General features: G+C 46.3%; 1 protein-coding gene across 1 annotated transcript; it reads right to left on the bottom strand.

Annotated features, from left to right (window-relative positions):
• Nucleotides 1-2,594: 2,594 nt before the first annotated feature.
• LOC129386963 (uncharacterized) lies at nucleotides 2,595-4,240 on the bottom strand. The gene is made up of 2 exons (XM_055075519.2): nucleotides 3,867-4,240; nucleotides 2,595-2,936 (listed from the first exon to the last, which is right to left on the bottom strand). The coding sequence occupies exons 1-2, from the start codon at nucleotides 3,873-3,875 to the stop codon at nucleotides 2,595-2,597; spliced, it is 351 nt and encodes a 116-aa protein (XP_054931494.2). The 5' UTR covers nucleotides 3,876-4,240.
• Nucleotides 4,241-20,805: the final 16,565 nt, after the last annotated feature.

The following is a 20,805-nucleotide window of genomic DNA, read 5'->3' as shown; positions in this document are numbered from 1 at the left end:
CTATGATATTTGACAAGATGATTAAATTATTAAGACTAATTATGTTAGTAGGCCTAATGGAAAAAATTTATCTGAGCATTTCCAAGCGACGCCAAACAGCATTACCTTGGTTGTGTCCAGCTGCGTGGCATTGGCATATTTTCAAACTCTTGCTAAAGTTAGCTGGGACACCCTGCGTAAGCAAGTATATGGGCCCATATACCCAGTGGCGCTGCATTGTGCGTCTCTAGAAATCCGCTGGCACCTAAGTTGAAGCAAGCAGTGTGCGCCTCTGGGCGGGACCATAATCCTAGTTCACTGTAACCACACTTCGTTTCAGGTAGCAGGTGCAACGCTGTGGATGCTGCGCAAGGAGTTCGGTCACCAAAATCTATTTTTTTGGTTTTTAGCGTACAATGTTGGTGTGTTTACCACCCTGCAGAAGTCGGATTTCGCTGGTTCTACAGCGGTGGTTGTTTGAGGGATGTTTTGAAGAGTGTTTGACTATGTTACGCATCTGGTGCAACGCAACTCGTCAAGTGACTAATCTTAAATAAGAATTTACAGTGGCGCAAACAATAATGAAACTCGACCACTGCAATTTCAAGGGACATTGTCGTGGCCTCTCAAAATAGCGACTAAATTACATGGAGAAACAAACACCAAGTCATTGTGTACCCTAAATGACAGAACCAGTAGCAGTGCTTTATCAATTCTAGCGCATATTGTAACTACAAATAAATGTTTGAGCAATAGTGAAATTTTATTTTGCCAAGGTCTCGTGGAAACTATTTTTAGACGGCAACAAAGAAAGGAGGAGGTAAAGAGAAAAATGATGCCGCGGAAGAAGAACTAGGTAGCGCAAAGCTAAGGATGACGAAGAGGACGCAATAGTAAGTGTGGGCAGAAGCTGTAGTTTTGGGTTCACATACCGAAGTAATTGCTTGGCAGTGTCATATCTTAGCGCACATAATATCGAAGCTAATATCGAAGCTAGTAAGATACATGAATTATCTTACCGAAGCTAATTTTTCACCTGCCAGATTTGTTCCTCCTTCATCTTCAATAGCTCCACCTTTTGCGTTGAACATGTTTTTATTTCTAGTTTTTCCTTGACCATAGGATTTTTATCTGTGACTAAATCCATATTTTATTTTTATTTTAAATTTATAAGACTGGTGAATCCGCTTGTCCTTTTCCGTTTCTGTTGACCACCTTATCCAAGGCTGTGGCAACCAAATACAACAATGACGATGACGACGACGATGCAGTAAAGTGGGAAAGTAGGCTTCGCTAAGGCAAGCTATCCGGAAACCTCAAGTACATTCTGAGAATAACGAAGAAAAAGGCAACGATAGGTTGCCTTAGCCCCTTTATTCTCGTAATACAGCTGTAAAGCTATATTTCACAAGTTTCTTTTCGTAGCACTGCCTTAGCACTTTGAAACAACAATGGCCATTCGTATATGGAGCGGCAGCTGGCTGCGGAATACGGCAAATAACCACAATACTTTGCTTGATTCGTGACTTTTTATTCGTTTTCTGAACTACCTACGCGTCAGCAAAGTAAGAACGAGGACGAGAACATCTTGTGTTGTCGTCAGCTGTGACATATTTGTCCTCGTACCGATGGGTCTTGTCAGGGTGTCATTAGGTCGTTTGCCAAGCTTGTTTTTCTGAAAAGTAGAGAGCATTGTGAGTTAGCGGCGTTGAGAAAATTATTTATGAGGTCGTAGCAGCGCTGAAAAACTACTTGCTACCTAACGGTAGATACATTACTTGTAAAATGTTGTCATGCCATCTGTTTCACTGTGACCTGCGATACACTTAAATCGCCTTCTTTTCCAGTTCTTCAGTGTAATGCAGTTGGCTAAATGAATATACTCAGAGCTTTCCGCCTTTGCTAAATAAACGAATGTTAATATTCGTCTGTTACATTAAGAAAAAATGTTAGCTAACATAAGGTGCACCTTCTGTCATCGTACAATTGGTAATAAAGTTCTTATTCCGCATTAACATTTTTTAATGCAAAGTCATCTCATATTTTGTTGCACCATAAGAAACGATATTATGGCAAGTATAACTTTGATAACATTTCCAATACAATTAATCGATCAAATCAAACCAGTTACTCAGTCATAAGTTTGTGGCCTTATTAATTTTTTTCGCTTAACTCGCCCCTACAGTCGCAGTACTCGTTCAGACTATAAACGTTACGTTTCCGCGAAGAACGGCGCTCATTTTCTTGTACTCATTTTCAGCATTCAGCAAAATTTAAAAGCCATGGAAAATTTCTGGCACTGATAGGTACTGTTCGTTCTTTTCGCTGGCGCCAAGTGAAATCCGATTGCATCCTTCGCAGCCGATGGAACTCCGGATTGAAACAGTTGGCACGTAGCGCGAACGTGGCTTTCGCTACACCATCGGGGCCATACTGTTCATTTCTCCCCGATTTTTTCCTAAGCAGTACACCTATGACAATCGAAAATTTTCAAGGGTGTTGATCTCTTTTAGCGGATAACCTATACGCTGCAGCATCGGATCGGTGCCTGGACAACTAGCGTACCCACGCTCAGCGGATAACAACGCAATTAGTCGGTCGTATTCACATATATCTCACCACTTCTTGAGCACGGTGGGGAATCCGAAGGCGTCCAGTCCGTAGCCGTAGTTGAGGCCGTATGGGGTAAGGCCGTACACGTAGCGCAGTTTCACCGGGTGGGCGTCGACTCTGTGACTGTAGCTGACGCCGGTTGTGCGATAGCCGTACGGGGTAGCCACGTTGTGGACGGTTGGAGTGACCGGCACCGTGCGATGGACCGTTTGTAGAGCGGCCACGGGTGCGGCGTGCAGGGTCGAGACAGCGGGGACGGTAGGGTAGCCGGCCACCGGTAGGCCGTACGTGGGGACGTACACCGCAAGGGCGTTGCTCACCAGAGCGGCGAAGAGGCACAGGACCTGCAGGAAAAGAGAGCGTCGGCTTTCCGATTATTTTTTTTTTACCTGGGCGAACTGCATAGCAACTGTAGCGTTCCACGTGGCGATTAAAGTACTCCTTACTTTCTTATGCTTTGCCTTACAGACGGCGATATTGTCTCGCTTATGCTTTTAATGGAGTCGCAGGCAGAGTACTCGTGATGCTGGTTTTTCAACTGATGGATTACTTTAGCAGGTTTTTGTTAAGAGCGGAATTTTTACAACCACGCTCTTAATTTGTAAAACGTTGGTTGACGTGTTTGGCTGCGGGACTGAGTAGTGACGGGTCGGTGCGGTGCTTGCTGACCTGAGTGCAAGCAGGTTTATCGTACTCCTATATATAAAGATGGCCAACAAGCTATCTGCTGTCAAAGTGATATAAAAACGGAGCAGCGCATGGGTGGGAGCAATAGCTTCATATCTCCACCGCAGACAGTTTGATAGAAGAAAAGCAAATAGTTCTGTAAGTTTATGCTTGCATTGTTCAAGGAAGGAGGTCTAGGGGCTTAATTACAAATTGAAAGGATAGGGCTGCTTGCTTCGAAAGGAATAGCTTCATTTTTGAAGAAAATTTAGTGACAAATTAATTCCTGCAATCTCGCCAAATGGAGAATACGCAGAAATGAGTAGGGAGAATATCTCTGGCTTTAGTTCGATTGATAGCTTGCAACACGTAAGGCTCCTGAATGCCAGTCAACTAGAAAATACTAAACGCATCTACAGAGTAAAGTTAATGGTTTTCATAATTAGTCACGAGCGCAAGAAACATTGCAGGGGTTAGAAGTGAATGTTCTAGAATGACAATTTTTAGGCTGAAAACGTATCTACAACGTATGGACACGAGCCAAATAGCGCGAAAGGTGAACGTAGAAAGCGCGAGACGAAAGCCAAATGGATAGCAACACTACTCACGGCAATCATAGTGGACTGTGTTGATCTTTCAGTTGGCTCGGAAGAACTGATGCCTGCACAGCGGTTATCGGTGCAGTTTTATACCCGACCCGATCAAACGCCACGGGGCTGGTGCGTCTATTCACTGTTGTTTCGACTGCTTGTTATCAACTGAGGTTCGCACACACACACACGCAAAAAAAAAAAAGCAGGAGTTGCCACGCGTTGGTCCACCTCTTTTGCATCTCGAAGCACGAACACACACGTGGTCTTGCTAACTGTCGCAACGACTCTAATAAACGACGACAACGCCTGTTAGAGGCGTTACGAGAGTAAAGGTCGTGGTTATTTCCAACGCCGCGATTCTTACAGTTGTAGCCCAAACATAGTATCGGGCTCCCTGTTTTGCATATTCGCGGATGGGACTGCAAAAAAAGAAGGAAAGGAAGTGAAAGTATGTTTTCGCGTATTTGACTAAGAAATAGGCAAAGACACGCTGATGCCCTCTCTTGTCGGGGAAGCTTTTTTTGCCCTATCACCTGTATGTCAAGCCCGCGCGTCGCGTCGCCTTGAACTTTGCGTTTACGACCTATTATCTCTCCATCGCCTGGTCAGTGGTCTTCGCCCGCGTATCTCTCCTCCATCTCCATGCTGCCCCAACGCGCCGTTGCCGAGGTCAACGTCGCCATACCTTCAAACGACGTGTGCAGGTGTGCTTTCCATGTTGTGGTACACGTTTGTTTCGCCCGACTTTGCTTACGTATTTTCGGCTAGGTTGCTGAAGTGTTAAAATATGTCTTGCAAAAAAAGAAAAATTTTAAAAACGCGTGACTGCTTTTTTTTCTTCTTTCTGCTAATTGACAGGAATGTGCGGCGAAATTCGCTGCGGTAGAAAGAAACACGTTAGCCGAGGTCTGTGCATCCGTGCTGTGCGTCGAAGTTACCATTCGGCTCTCGACTGCCGTCAATTCAACAGTGGGGCAACACTCAGGATGTGATGGAGTTGTCGGAAGTTGTAAAGAAATGCTCCTTCTAAAAAAAAATGCGTCTCATATTTATCGACTAGGAATATTTCACTCGGGCAGTCACTGCCCGTTTTAAGGAGTCGGCACTGTACAAACGCTTCTTGGAAAGCCCCATGCACTTCAGTCATAAGATAAAGAACTTCAGAGCTGTAGCGAACAACATAAAAGTACATCCGAGAAGTTTCCGAGGCATGCAGGAGATGTCAGGTGTATGGAACCATGCTCCGTCTGTACTGCTTTACAAGGATGAATCTGATTTTATTCTGAAACCTTTGGCGCTATAGCAGATACTGTTAATCTGCGTTCTTTGATCTGACGTCAGAGTTACGGTGGTTATGTTGCCTTGTTGGCACCTCCCGGAACCGTGCGACCGTGTCTTTGCATAAAGAAACAGTGCGTTGTCTTTATTAAACTTTATTTGTCAGTGCGCACAGGTTTGGCCGTTCCTTTTCGTTTATCCTGTGTCTTGTAGTGGTTTACAAATACACGCACTTCACTGCTAGATCTGCTTTATTTGCTCGCGCGAAAGAGCATATCGGTAAGGCGACGGGTGATTCGAACTCAAGCTGGCCTATACGATGAAGAGGGAAACGCCAGCTGTAGCTTACATGGCGCTCCGCCCCGCCTGATGCAACAGCAAGATCGCTTTTGATCACTTTTGTAAATACGCGCTTTCAAACAAGGAACTTCAGCCGCTATTCTCTACTTCTCTCGAACGTTCTTCTATGTCGCTGTTTATGAACTGCAAAATCTTGTATCGTGTGGCTGACAAAAAGCACGCTGTTTTAGAATAATAGAACGAAACGAAGCATCTAAACACCGGAAACAAAAGAAGAAACGATATGAGTTCGCACTAGCTTAATATGTAAACGGTATGTTATAATGAATTCACATACCAAGCAGAAAAATATTATTACAGGCACATACATATGATGCGCAACATGTAGAATCAGCGCATTAGCTGAGACTGCTGCACGTGCAGTCGCCGTCAAAGGTTTAGCCACCGCGGGATCCGAGAAAACTTGAATGTACGAGCAGTTTGTGATCCTAACAACCCGTTGTTCGCGACTGCTATATTGCGTGCTGGAAATGCAAATTCTAGACTGCGTGCACTTGCTGCGGAAATATTCAGGTTCTTTTCGTGTGTTCATGGTCTTCGAGCTTTCGACACCGATTGTGCATTCACTCGCGCTCAAGTAGTTCGCACCAGAGCGAACATGAAATCTCTCTGAAGCGCAGAAGTGGTTGTCGGTCTCGTGTGGCAATGAAACAGTAAACAACGCACCAATCGTATAGCACAATCGCAGGGCCAGAACCATATATGTGCTCGGCGCCCCATCCCACCCATCGTCTTGAAGAAAGCTTTAGCTCGGCGCCAACTCCCGTGTCCCCCTGTTCAGATAAAATGTAAAAAAAAAAAAAAAAAAAAAGCTGCAATGCGACAACCTCGTGGCCAATCTTAAAAAATGTTTTGGAAAATGAGAAAATACATTACATTCTAGTGTTTATAACATGCCGAATGTCGATTGAGGACCGAGAATTGTTTTACAAAGATTTCAAAACGTTGGTAAGCTTGAAAAAAAAGTACAAGGTTTAAAAATCTGTAACCCTGCACCATGAAGAGATATTGTATAGTAAACTTCATCCATTAGGGCATCTAAAGCAGATAAATTTCATTTACGAATTTACAGCTTACGCGAAATTGTTACAATGTTCACAAGGGTTTTGCAAAAGTGATGCTGAGAAATTAGTATTGTACTCTAGAAGAGTGTATACTACGTCAATTTTGACAACTTTATATACAGTATGAGGTGTGGTTTACAGTATGGTCACATCGTCCGTTTACTGCTGGGTTACAAAGTTGTAAAGCTGATGGTTAGGTTTTGTAAAATTTCGCAATTTCAGCAACAGTTGTAAAAATATTTACGCAGTAAAAAAAATGCTTCCTACAGCCACCAGATACTAACATTTTGTTTCAAACGCATCAATCCTTATCAAAATTGGTGCAGTGACTGCCGAGAGAGAAGATTTCCCCATTCCCACGTATTGAGAGCTCCCGAGCTCAAGCTTCCTCCCTGAGCATGGCACCGCTTATAAAGCGGATAACTGTCGCTCGACGCTAACAAATATCTTTGGATAGTCGCCGCCCAATATTTTGAAGGGCAGCTTTTTTTCCCTCTTAGTCCGCACTTTATTTATTATTATTTCCAATACCGTTAGCCCTTGCGAGCTGTTACAGGGGTGGGGGGGGGGGAAATTTTCCACAAGCATGTAAGGCCAGTTCCGCAATAAACAAACAATGCATTCAGCAAACACATACTGACAGTTCGCACTTAAATGATTCAGTTGTGTGCGTTTCAATAAATACATCTGCGTCAAGTTTGTTCCAATCAACTATCGTTTTCACAAGAAAGGAAAATTTGAAGGCATCAACGCGCGGCACATAGGCCATTACAGCATGTGGGTGACCTGTACGTGGGGACTCTCGTCCAGGGGTACGCAAGTATAGTCTGGAATCCAAATTCAATTTATTGTTATACAGTTGGTACAAGAATTTCAACCTGGCTAATTTTCTGTGCGTTGCGAGTTCGGGCAAACCGGCACTAGATAATAACGCAGTTATAGACTGCGTTCTTTGATAAGCATTAAAGATAAACTGTGCGGCGATTCTTTGCATTCGTTCCAATTTTTTTTATCAGGCCCAATTCGTGCGGATCCCAGACTATACATGCGTGTTCCAGTGTGGGCCGCACAACTGTTTTGTACGCCTTGAGCTTTACCTCGGGTGTAGCATCTTTCAACTTTCGCCTTAACAGTGAGTTTGCGTTAAGCAGAACAACAAATGTTTTCAATGTGTTCGTTCCAATTCAAATTGTGCGTGATTGTGACCCAAAGATACTTAAGCTTACTAGCATGTTGAAGTGGGCGATTATTTATTCTGTAAGTAAAAAGCAATGGGGTTTTCTTGTTAGTTAAAGTCATGTAAGCTGATTTATCGAAATTATTTTCATGTCCCACGTAACACACCAGTCATAAATTCTTTGCAAGCATTCGTTCAACAACACTTGATCCGGGACATTCTTAACGTGACAGTAAATAAGGCAGTCATCCGCAAATAAACGCAGTTGAATGTTAGGATGCAAGTCATTAGCAATGTCATTTACATATAATAGAAACAAAATTGCTCCTAAAACCGAACCTTGTGGCACACCAGATAAGACAGGTAAGGAGGATGAGCTTTCGCCTCCTATTTGAACATACTGCTTTCTATTTGTAAGGTACGCATGGATCCATTTCACAATTTGTGTATTAACTCCAAGTTTATACAATTTATCAATAAGTTTTGTGTTACACACCCGGTCAAAAGCCTTCGAAAAATCAATTGCTATAACATCAATTTGTTCCTTGTCGTTAATTGCGACGCCGAAAGCATGAGATGCCTCAAAAAGCTGCGTCACTGTTGACAGACGTTGGCGAAAGCCATGCTGCTTGCTGTAGAATAAGTTGTTATTTTCTATATATTCAACCAGATGTTTCGATATTATGTGTTCTAACGTTTTCCACGTGGAGCATGTAATGGAAATTGGCCATTAGTTTTCCGCCAATAACATATTGCCCGCTTTAAAGATAGGTGCGATGCGTGCAAGAAGCCAATCTTCCGGCACACCACCGATAGGAAATGACATTGCAAAAATTCTAGACAAAAAATGTGATATCCATTCACAATAACGCCTTGTGGCTGCTGGCGGCGGTTTTGCACGATAAGACTTGTTCACAGGTACACAGGTGACTAATATACATGAGACAGCGTCGCCTGCGTTCTGCTACGCTTTCATATTTCACACACGCTATTGACCCTTTTCGCGAAGCAGTTTGCTCTAGAGAAACGGGATGGCGCTTATGGCAGCGCCTCGCACGCTGCCTCAGCGAAAGCGCACGAATACGAAACCATTACCTCTTCTGCCATGCTTCTGTGCGATCAGCTGTCGGAAATGCAACTCCGTTTTCGCTAACGTGCTGTGCCCCATTCGTGCTGCAAAATACGGAGCGGGGGAGTGAAGACGTGTGCACTAGTTCGCCGCAAAAATTGTGACTAGCGTGTTAAGGAATGGAATGAATCTGTGTGTGCAAGTTCACTGACGACTGCTACATAAGGACTGCCTCTGTTGCCGGCTCTTCGAGCTGCGCGGCTTCCCTTGTGGATAAAAAATTTCATTCATCCTCCAGCGTAGTAGCGCTATAACCTCCTAGGAAAGAACTGAAAACCCGGATCGTCTGCACGAGTCAGTACCGCTCGTTATACGGTGACAAAGGAAGTAGTGCCGCTTCTTAATAAGTTAAGGTTTTCGCACGTTATCTACACACATCAACCCCAACTCACACGCAAACTTACGCCCTCTCTACCAGCAACGTGTCAAAAATAATGAACGGACACACGCTTGAATCAATGCGTCGAAGCATGGGTGACGGCGGCTATACCGACATCACTCTAATGTTCGAAGCTGAACTGGCTGAACGCTTCGTAACGGTCCACACAGTAAGCGAGCGACTAGCGTTAATACGTATTTGTTACAAGCTATTGCAACGTATATAACATCTAGGTCACAAGCCTTGTGCCCAGCAAAAACAAATCTATCGCAATTGAGCACACCCACGAGCGGCCAGGCAGAAAATAAACAACCAAACAGAGACCGCCCGGGGAACTTTACTACGTTAGAAACTTGACAAGTCACTGCTTAAATGTATTTGCTGAATAAAGAACGAAGAGCTAAACACACTGACACTGATTCAGTTCATAAGCAGTAAGTTAAGATAGCGTGGCATACATTTTTAGCCCCGCTTTTGTTACAGGCATCGTATGCTCTGCTCTCGCCGTTTGGACAACGTGAGCTCAGAAAGCGCATACATGTCATTTGAAGCGGCAGCAAAAGCTTCGCGTGTCGTCCACCCAGTCACCGTCTAAGATATCCGCCGAAACATAGGTTTGCAGAGCTGCACCAGCAAGCGTAGGCAACGGAGGCAGCTGAGGCAAGCAATGGACGCGGCACCACGTGATAAAGCATGGCAGTAACCACGGGATCACCTTGAAAATAATGTACAGTGTTGAAGAGAAGTGTGCTGACTTCGGCGAAGCTATTTAGTACGATCGGAAGCGTTCGGAAACGTAACATGTGTGATTTCACTGGGTCCTGGGAGAGCTATATTATTTACCGAGTTTATATTTAGAAGAATTCAGGGGCCTGCAAAGGGTTATGTGAAGGCAAAACGATGCAGTTTTCGGATTAAGTTAGGGTTAGATGAAAACTCGTTCTACGCTTGTCTAGGGGCGTTATATGAAACGCATACAAGCTTTCCCCACTACCCTTGAAGAACCGATTGCGTGAGCATTTTAAAGCGAAGCTGTATGTACCTCTACCGTCCAAGGAAATTTTCGTGTCGTTGCTGGCGTGGCACGCAAAAAACTCCCCATACGTGGGCCGATCCCGGAGATAGGGCAATGCCGGGCCGCCGCGCGGCGGAGATGAAGCATGCGTTAAGCACTCCCCATACCTGGGCCGATCCCGAAGATAGTGCAGTACCGGGCCGACCCGCGGTGGAAATGAAGCAGGCGTTACACACTCCCCATGCGTGGGCCGATACCGAAGATAGTGCAATGGTGGGCCGACGCGCGGTTACAGTGTCTAGAATAGGGAAGTGTGCGTACCGCGCCGCCGGCTCTGAAGCCCTTCCGCGATGCGTCGGAAAGATAGGTCGAGGTGGCGCTGGCGGCCGCTTACGCGTCCGAATAAATTACATCCGAAAAGCAGCAGCCGAATCTTTCCAAGGCAATGACGAGGTTGTATTTGAAGAAAAAAAGAGCATGAAAGAGACCCAAGTGGAAAAGGAGCTGGTGCTGACAAATTTCAACTGGAAGAAAGCGGAAGAGAAGAGTGGACAGCCACAGGGCTAGACGAGGTTCCCATTAGGCTGATTAATGAACTAGGACCAAAAAGTAAGGAAGCTATGGTGAAAGGAGTGGAAAAAACTTTAAAAGATTGACGAATACCAGACAGTTGGCGACAAAGTAGAATGAATTTAATTTATAAAGGTGAGGGAGAGAAACATAGAATTCACTCGTATAGACCATTGACCATTACGTCGGTAATATACAGGCTAGCAATGCAGGCAATCAAAATAAAGCTTCAAGCATGGGTAGAGAATAATGGCATTTTGGGAGAGCTTCAGAATGGCTTCAGAATAGGTAGGCGTCTAGATGATAACTTGTTTGTTCTTACTCAGTGCATTGAAATATCAAAAGTAGAAAGCAGACCATTGTATGTGGCCTTTTTAGACATTACAGGAGCCTATGACAACGTAGACCGCAACATATTGTGGGATATTCTGGAAGGGGAAGGCTTAGGTGTCGATTGTCTACAGCTTTTGAGAGAGATTTACCGAGAAAATACCGTTTGCGTTGAATGAGACGGGATGAGGAGCGAGGAGAAAGTTCATATCAACAAGTGACTGAGACAGGGGTGCCCTTTATCCCCGCTGCTGTTTATGATGTACATGGTGAGGATGGAGAGGGCGCTAGAAGGAAGTAATATCGGGTTTAATCTCTCATACAGACTGGCGGGTACAGTAGTAGAGCAGCAGCTCCCAGGTTTATTTTATGCGGACGACATTATGTTGCTAGCTAACAAGCCTCATCGCCTGGGCCTGACGGGGTGACATACGCAGCTCTTGGAAACCTCGGTCACACAGCCCGGCATGCACTTCTAAACATGTACAATAATTCATGGCGTGAAGGAGAAGTTCCAGCTGCATGGAAGTCTAGCCGCCTTGTGCCTTTGCTCAAGCCAGGTAAATCACCCCTAGACGTGGCGTCTTATCGTCCCATTGCTCTGGCCAGTTGTCTAGGAAAGGTGATGGAGAGGATGGTGCTGACGCGTCTAGAGTGGTAACATTACAAGTTATATCCTGACGCTATGGCAGGCTTTCGACGCGGACGCTCTTCTATAGACAACGTCATAGATCTTGTCTCGTCTGTTCAGCACGAAAAAAGCCTCAGGAGACTGTCAGCGGCGATGTTCCTGGATGTTAAAGGCGCATATGACAACGTAACCCATCAAGCCATCCTGGACGCCTTGGGTGATGTCGGCCTCGGAGGCCTTGTATTTCGGTGGATATCCAGCTTCTTGAAGGACAGGTCATTCTTTGTGCAAACAGAGGACGGTGCGTCATCACAACGCAACACCTACCGAGGCGTACCACAAGGCGGAGTCTTGAGCCCCACTCTATTTAACCTGGTGCTCATCGACCTGGTTCACACCCTTCCGGAATCCGTCCATGTGTCGATCTATGCAGACGATATATGCATTTGGTCATCAGGAGCGACGCGTCCTCAGGTGCGCGCCAGACTTCAAAAAGCGGCCACACTAACATCAGGTTATCTTCGAGCACGAGGTCTGGAGCTGTCCTGCGAGAAGTGCTCTATAGTCGCTTTCACGCGTAAAGCAATGAAACCATACGTTATCAGAATTAATGGACAGCCAATTGCCTACGAGAAGACGCACCGCTTTCTAGGAGTGATAATCGATCGAGACCTTTCCTGGAGTACTCATGTCTCCTACCTAAAAAGGAAATTAATCATGATAACCCACTTGCTCAGATTTCTTGCGGGAAAGTCATGGGGTGCGTCTGTGAGTGCGATGCTCCAACTCTATAACGCACTGTTCCTTGGTCTCCTGCGCTATAGCTTACCTGTACTGGGTGGGACCGGCAAGACCAACATCCGTGCCCTCCAATCTGTACAAGCTCAAGCTCTGCGAATTTGCCTTGGTCTTCCCAGATGTGCGTCCACGGCAGCAACAATAGCCATCGCGCATGACCACCCCATCAACACGTATCTTCAAGTCGACACCTTAAGGATGCATATCAGGCACTTCGCCCGACTTCCATCGCATCATCTCGCCTCCCTTCCTGCCGCTCGACCTCGTTCAGCGTTTAGCAAGATTATTGCCGCCAACCATGGAACTTTACCGTTGAACTTCACGCCTGCAGCACGACCATCTCAACCGCTGTGGTGCCTCCATCCACTCCAGGCTCTTCTTGTTATTCCCGGTATTAAAAGGAAAACGGAGATGTCAACTTTTGCCCTCAAACAAACCGTGCTTTCAATGCTACATGAACAGCACAGAGGACGCATCCACGTTTACACAGACGGTTCTGTATCCTCTAATAGTTCAGCTGGAGCAGTGGTGATTCCCGCAGAGTGCGTTACCCTCAAGTTCAAGACATCTCACATCACATCATCGACGGCTGCAGAACTCGCAGCTATCCGTGCTGCTCTGGAGTTTATTGTTCACAAATCATCACATTCATGGTCCATCTTATGTGACTCAAAGGCAGCTCTTCAGTGTCTGATGTCCCCTTTCAACCATGGACCAAATGAGCAACTAGTCGCAGACATCCGACTACTCCACCATCACGCAATCAACAAGGGACACAACATCATCTACCAGTGGATACCGGGTCACTGTGGAATTTCAGGAAATGACAGTGCGGATGACGCTGCCCGGTCGGCTCATGATGGTGCCCAGATTACACCCATACCGCTGTCAAGAACAGATGCAGCCACAAGTCTTCGCTCCCTCGCCCGCGAGCTTACACAGAATCTGTGGAACACCAGTGCATTCACGAATGCACGTCTCCACAAATTGGATCCACGTCTGCAACTCCGCCTACCACCAGGGTTGCCACGAGCGGAAGCAACACTTCTGTGCCGCCTGTGGCTCGGCGTGGCATTCACAAACTCCTATTCATTCCGCATTGGAATGGCCGACAGCCCTACTTGTGACACCTGCGGCTGCGAGGAGACGATTGAACACCTCCTTTGTGACTGTCCCCGTTACGCAGTGCGAAGAAAAGTGCTTGTGACCGCTCTCGCAAAACTGGACAATCGCCCCTTTACAGAGGAAAAAGCTCTAGGACACTGGTCCAGACGGGCTTCGGCACTCAAGGCCTTAAGGGCTTTGTTGAAGTTTTTAAGGACATGCCAATTGTGTGACCGCCTCTGAACGTTGTAGCGCGTAGTTTCGCGTTACTGTGTCAATTTTCTTTTTTTTTCCATTTTTTTTTCCTTTTCTTCTTCTTTCTCCTTTTATTCCCTTTACCCCTTTCCCCAGCACAGGGTAGCCAGCCGGGACTTACACTGGCTAACCTCCCTGTCTTTCCTCTCCTTTGTCTCTCTCTCTCTCTAGCTAACAAGCAAAGTGATTTGCAACGTCTGGCTAATATCTGTGAACAGGAAGGCAACAATTTAGGTTTGAAATTTAGTGTTAGAAAATCAGGTGTTATGGTATTCAATGAAAACAGTTAACAGGCAGTGGAGATACAGGGCCAGGAAATACCTCGGGTAACAGAATATAAACACCTTGGTATATGTATAAACGAAGGCAATAGATATATGGAAACACAGCAAAAAACAATAACAGTGAAGGGGAAGAGAAATTCAGCCATACTGAAGCACAGAGCGCTATGGGGATACAATAGGTACGAGGTACTCCGAGGTATGTGGAAAGGTGTAATGGTTCCAGGACTTACTTTTGGAAATGCGGTTGTTTGTTTTAGATCAGGGGTACAATCAGGACTCGACGGGAACCAAAGGTCAGTGGGTCGAGTCTAAATAAACTCATTCTTCATTCGTAACAAGTGGAGCAGCTGCTGGGTACTGGTCGCCCTGGACAACCCAGTCCTACAAGATCTTCGATGAAGCAGGTGCCCGGCTGGACTACCATCAGAGCAAACAAGCATGGCCGATGCCTAAGCAGGCCTCTCAATGAACGCCATCAAAGAAGGCATCGTTTAGGCCAGCCAGAGACCAAGGCGTCCTAGCTACTGTATGCCGGGATCACGTATATTCTCAGGTAAAACAGATGAAGACTTGGATGACTGGCTGAGACACTACGAAAGAGTAAGCCGCCATAACGGGTGGAGTACGACAGCGCAGCATGTGAACGTTGCATTTTTTCTCGCCGGTACCGCTCTGCTTTGGTTCGACGACCATGAGCGCGTACTGACCATTTGGGAAACTTTTGTCCAGGAATTGAAAGCATGCTTTGGCGACTCCAATTGCAAAAAAGTAGAAAGCAGAACACACGCTTTTGCGCAGAGCCGAATTACCTGGTGAAACATGTACAACCTATATTCAAGAAATATTGAAGCTATGCGGAATTGTGAACGCGAATGTGTCGGATGAAGACAAAGCAGGACATCTATTAAAGTGCTTTTTAAAACAGACGTTTGGGCGAGTTGGTAAGACATATTTGAAACAGAACAGCGCGGTTTCCACGGGGACAAGCAGGGAGAAACGACACGGACGAGCGGTGTACATGAATGGACGGACAGACAATTAATAGGGCCCGATGTACCAGAAATGAAACTCGTTAAAACAGATGTTTGGGCGAGTTGGTAAGACATATTCGAAACAGAACAGCGCGGTTTTCACGGGGACAAGCAGGGAGAAACGACACGGAAGAGCGCTGTACATGGATGGACGGACAGACAATTAATAAGGCCCGATGTACTAGAAATGAAACTCGTTAAAACATACGTTTGGGCGAGTTGGTAAGACATATTTGAAACAGAACAGCGCGGTTTTCACGGGGCCAAGCAGGGAGAAACGACACGGAAGAGCGCTGTACATGGATGGACGGACAGACAATTAATAAGGCCCGATGTACTAGAAATGAAACTCGTTAAAACATACGTTTGGGTGAGTTGGTAAGACATATTTGAAACAGAAGAGCGCGGTTTTCACGGGGACTAGCAGGGAGAAACGACACGGAAGAGCGCTGTACATGGATGGACGAACAGACAATTAATAAGGCCCGATGTACTAGAAATGAAACTCGTTAAAACAGACGTTTGGGCGAGTTGGTAAGACATATTTGAAACAGAAGAGCGCGGTTTTCACGGGGACTAGCAGGGATAAACGACACGGACGAGCGCTGTACATGGATGGATGGACAGACAATTAATAGGGCCCCATGTACTAGAAATTTCTAGTGCATCGTAAATTTCTAGAACAGTAAAAGAGGAATCCCGCTGTAGTACACGCCTGATGCGTCACTATTTTCAATTGTGTCGCTATATTGAGTAAGAGCTAGCGCATCAGCGTCGTCAGGCATTGTGGGATGGGTTCTGCAGCAATTTTTGTCGAAGTCGATTCGCGACGATTCCCGTCGCGGCTTAGCGGCTAGGTGCTACGAGTGCTACGAGTGCTACACGGCACTAGGGATACCACTGAAAATGTTAACAGGTAATATATGTATGACCTACTGCACATAAACATGAGTAATTAAGGGATTCTTTTCATCGTTGTATAGCGCCACTTTCTCAGTGGCACACACCCAGAAGAGCTTCATCGAACAGCGGTAGCCTGCGCAGTCTCGAATCTTACAGTGACCCATGTCGCCGTGAAAGAGGTTTCTTGAAGATTGGCCCGATACACAACAGCACGATACGCTACCCAATACAAGAATACAAATATAGATAGGTAGATAGATAGATAGATAGATAGATAGATAGATAGATAGATAGATAGATAGATAGATAGATAGATAGATAGATAGATAGATAGATAGATAGATAGATAGATAGATAGATAGATAGATCACACTAACGCAATCAAAAAAAATATCTCTGCTGGCTCGGAGTTCGCGGTGTCGCCAGTCACCGACATCCAAAGTAACTTTATTACCTTTGAGATGCTCCTGCGCTCAGCTGTCCTGAATCGATCGCTCGCTAAGGCGTGCGTGGCTATTGGCTCGAAGTGTGCGGTGTGGCCAGTCACCGACAACCAAGGTAATTTACGCTAACCCTTGGGATGTTCCTGCGTTATGCTGCCCTGATTCGAACCTCTCGCTAAGGCGTGCGTGGCTGTTGGCTCGAAGTGTGCGGTGTGGCCAGTCACCGACAACCAAGGTAATTTCGCTAACCCTTGGGATGTTCCTGCATTATGCTGCCCTGAATCGAACCTCTTCGCTAAGGCATGCGTGGCTGTTGGCTCGGAGTGCGCGGTGGCGCCAGTCACCGACACCCGGGGGTAATGTCGTTGCCCCTAGGGTGCTCTTGCGCTATGTAGCCCCGAATCTGTATTCGAGACGTGCGTGGCTCTTGGTTGAGATTCTTACGTATCTTTTCGTGCAGCAGCATGGCACATTCGCTGTGATGCCAACCTGGTCCAAACCCCGGCCACTAGTTTTCAGTAGCGGGTTTTAAAGGCGTCAGACGTACTCGTCATTTTAATAGCTTGCCTGAAACCACAGCTGTATGTAGTTAGTTATATCAGCTATTTATACATATTGCTACTAGTGTATATACAGCGCCAATCACTTCGGCTTACCCAAGCCCAAACATCGACTATATCGTGAATGGTGCCTCTTCAAGTTTTGCAGCTCCTTCCTACATGCTAGCCGTCTTCCGCAAAACCATGATCTACCACTTGAGCTGTGCGGGGGGACATGAGTTGCGTCTTGCACATTATTGTCAACTGTGGCATAGAAAGAGACCAGCCGCTGCCTCTACCACAGCGGAAAACCAGGCAGTGACCTCAGATACCGGATGACTGTGCTGAGGTGCAACATATCTGACTTTGAACATCGTGTCGAGCCCGGGTAGGCACTGCTTGAACGAGCGTCTCTTTATGCTAGGAAAGGCGCCCACTACGCTGAGTAAAGGTGGACTCGGTGGCGACCTGAGGACATATCAGAGAAAGTGTGGTGCCTTTGAATATATGTATTCGTTAGGAAAGCTTTAAAATTGACTAATAATTTACACTTACGAAGGACTAATACAACGTTTTCCCTATCATGGAACAAAAAATGGTCACAGAACTCATCTCACGATGAATGTAGGCGGTAATGTTTTAGCATTGAGTCAATATAGTGAGACAACGTATTGCCGTCTTAACGAGTTATGTACGAGGCCCGAGCTGCAGATGGACTCCTCTTTCGTGATTCTGTGAGAACGCTCGGCACCAACTGGTTTCGCCACCGCGAAGCCTGCGCGTGGATTCCGAAATGACGGGCGCGTCAGTGCGTGCGAACACAGAAACGCGTCATGCAGAAATCGGGTTCCTCTCTCGCGCTTCTGTCTGGAGACGGTGCGCCATCTGGTGACAACAGCGAGAAGTGCACGTGTGGCCTCTGAGACGAGAAGCGTGGTGCGCCGGTTTGTGCAAGCGCTGAAAATTTTCTCCTCGCTTGCCGCGCACCAATTGGCACGAACTCAGTGGTACAGGTTGAAGAGAGCTTCATTTAAGAGCGGCATATAAGGAGTGTGTTCATGACGCAGCTCACCAAAGCATATTACGTGACAGTCATTCTACGAAAATCGGCACACACCCAGTGCATTTGTGGCACGGCCTGCAAATACGTTCGGTTTGCCCTTGATAATTCAACCCTTGTGACATGGGTTCGATTCTGCTCAGCATCGGAGAAATGTAATACCGACACTGTCTATTATAATTCACTGCAAACAAAATCATTTCTTCGTATACCATTCTGCCTTTAATACTAGTATTTATGCCTCGAAAACAACACTTCATTTACACATATCCATGTTTCATGAGACAATCAGACCAATAATGCTTCGTTTTACGTGGAAGTTGACAGAAGTTGAGCTCGTTTCGAAGTTTCAGAGCAAACCAACGCCGAAAGAATGACAGTTGCATCGGCCTGTAGCACATGCCTAGCTAAATTACAGCCTCTGCACTTGGTTTGAGTATGTGTGGAAATCATTTAAATGTTACTTGAATTCCCAAAATTATCATAAATAGCTGAAAGGAGACTTACATTATTTGTTAACAGAATACTTCTGTTATCCTAGTACCGCCGATAACGCTAAGCTTGATTCTATTTTATTTGCGCATGCAGTATTGTCGTAATACAAGTGTTCCCAACAGTCAAAAGGCATGCAACACTCAAGTAACCGGTTTCGAAAGCGGTCTTAGCGGAAGAGAACGTCTACGTGAACAAGGTCATTGCATAGACAAGTCTTAGCGAACAGCCATGAAGCAGAGACCGTAAACAGCCTCCCTGCATTCTTACATGTAGGTTGGCTAGAAGCGACCGGCGAGGAACTGCATGCTGTAGGAGTTGAGGACGGACTTCGGGATGAAACAAACTTGGGAGGTTTATTTTACATCATTAACAGTGAGACGTTAATGAACAGTCGTACAGTCATTACGGGCCGGCAGCAACTCGGACGCTGCGGCCCGCGGCAAGAAGTTCGAGAGAGGTGAATCAGGGAATGCTCTAGGAATCTCTGGAATCCTCTCTGTCTGCGTCTTTTAAGCCCTTCGATCTCTGGAAGGCGCGTCATGTTCGGCCAATGGGAGAGCCCGCTCAGATGACGCCACCTTCGGCCAATGGTAGGCACCCGTGCGGTGGTGTCACACCCGGCGGCGCCCCGCGGTCTTGCCTTGCTGTGGTGCAATGCTCTCTTCAAAGGCGGCCGGTGAGACGCTGCCAGGCCTTCCCGGTACATCACAGCCGTCCGGTTGTCACGGCGCATTACAGCCGTCTTGGTTCGGGACCCACTTTACTTCCAGCAGTGCCGGGCTATCCCCTCGCTTTCTCAGGAATATGGCATCCGAGTTTCTTCGCTCCTCACTTAGCAGTGGCGCGATTCGATGTGGTCTGGGGAACTCGAAGTAGCCTCAGGAAACGGCCCCATATCTAACAGTGCCCAAGAAGTAATGCACCCCTGTTCGTAATCACCGAACGCAGAATACGAGGACTTGTGTTGCTGCGACATCACTACGAAAGTCAGCGGGCACACTTGTCCATTTTGGCAGCGAGATACGTGAGGGGGAACTCTGAAAATGAGTGTTACGACAACCAGTTGCGTCGGCCTCTGCCAAAAGCCTGGCTCTATTACAGCTGCTGTACCTTGAATAGGCCTGTGGAAGTCATTTAAAGGTTCCTTGAACGCTCAAAAATATCAGCTATCAAAACTATCGAAGCTACCGTTCTAGATGGTGATACTTTGTCGTTTTGTGCCGACCCAATGTTTAGGTAACATATAGGCCCAGCAAGGTTCGAGAGGTTTGCTTTATGAAAGGAACTGTACTATTGATGACATAACTTTGTTTCCATGAAGACATTTATGCATTATTTGTTTTACTATCGCTAGTAAAACTATCAGAGCTATAACTATCAAAACTACAATACTGTAGCGTGTGATTTGACGGCAGGGGCATCGCGCATCTTTCACCGTCTCGTTCCTCTGCCGCGCCCTGCATGCTCGCTTAATGCGCGCAGCTGGCAAGAGAAATTAGTTGATTTATTCATTTATTATGGATTGGAAATGTGGACACGTACAATATGTCGACGGCTTCAGCACAAAATTAAGCTGTTAAATGTACCAAGACCTCGTGTCGCAGAAAATCCGGCGACGGCGTCCCGTGTCGACCGTTGCGCCATCGAAAAATAATTCCTAATCACGTATACCCAACCACGCAGGCCCTTCGCGTAGCGCAATGACTTTACTGAACTAATTGAACATCCCAAAGCAAAATGTGCCAGGAAAATCGTAAAGTATGGCTTACACACAACCTACAGACATGATAGCGTCGGTCTGTAATTTGAATATACGAGAAAATATAACTTCGTTACGGGTGGAAACTGAAACACAAACCCCTTTTCCAGCGTTTCCACCACTCATAGAGCGGCGTGCCCGGTACCATGCAACACCATACAGATGGCGCTCGCCTCCGCGCATCCGTGACCCACGCAAGAGATCGCGTATCTGCGAGGAAGCTCGCCCTTCGCGCATAGCGTTCGCTGTCAGGATTTTCCGGTAAACATAGCGGTTACATAAGCTGGAGTTGCTGGGATGCGTGTGAAGCAGTCAGGGATCTTTGAATGCTATCGGGCGTTCCACTCTCA

This window comes from Dermacentor andersoni, chromosome 3, assembly GCF_023375885.2.
Source record: "Dermacentor andersoni chromosome 3, qqDerAnde1_hic_scaffold, whole genome shotgun sequence".
Classification (NCBI taxonomy): Eukaryota; Metazoa; Arthropoda; class Arachnida; order Ixodida; family Ixodidae; genus Dermacentor; species Dermacentor andersoni.
This window is presented reverse-complemented; position numbering and strand designations above follow the sequence as displayed.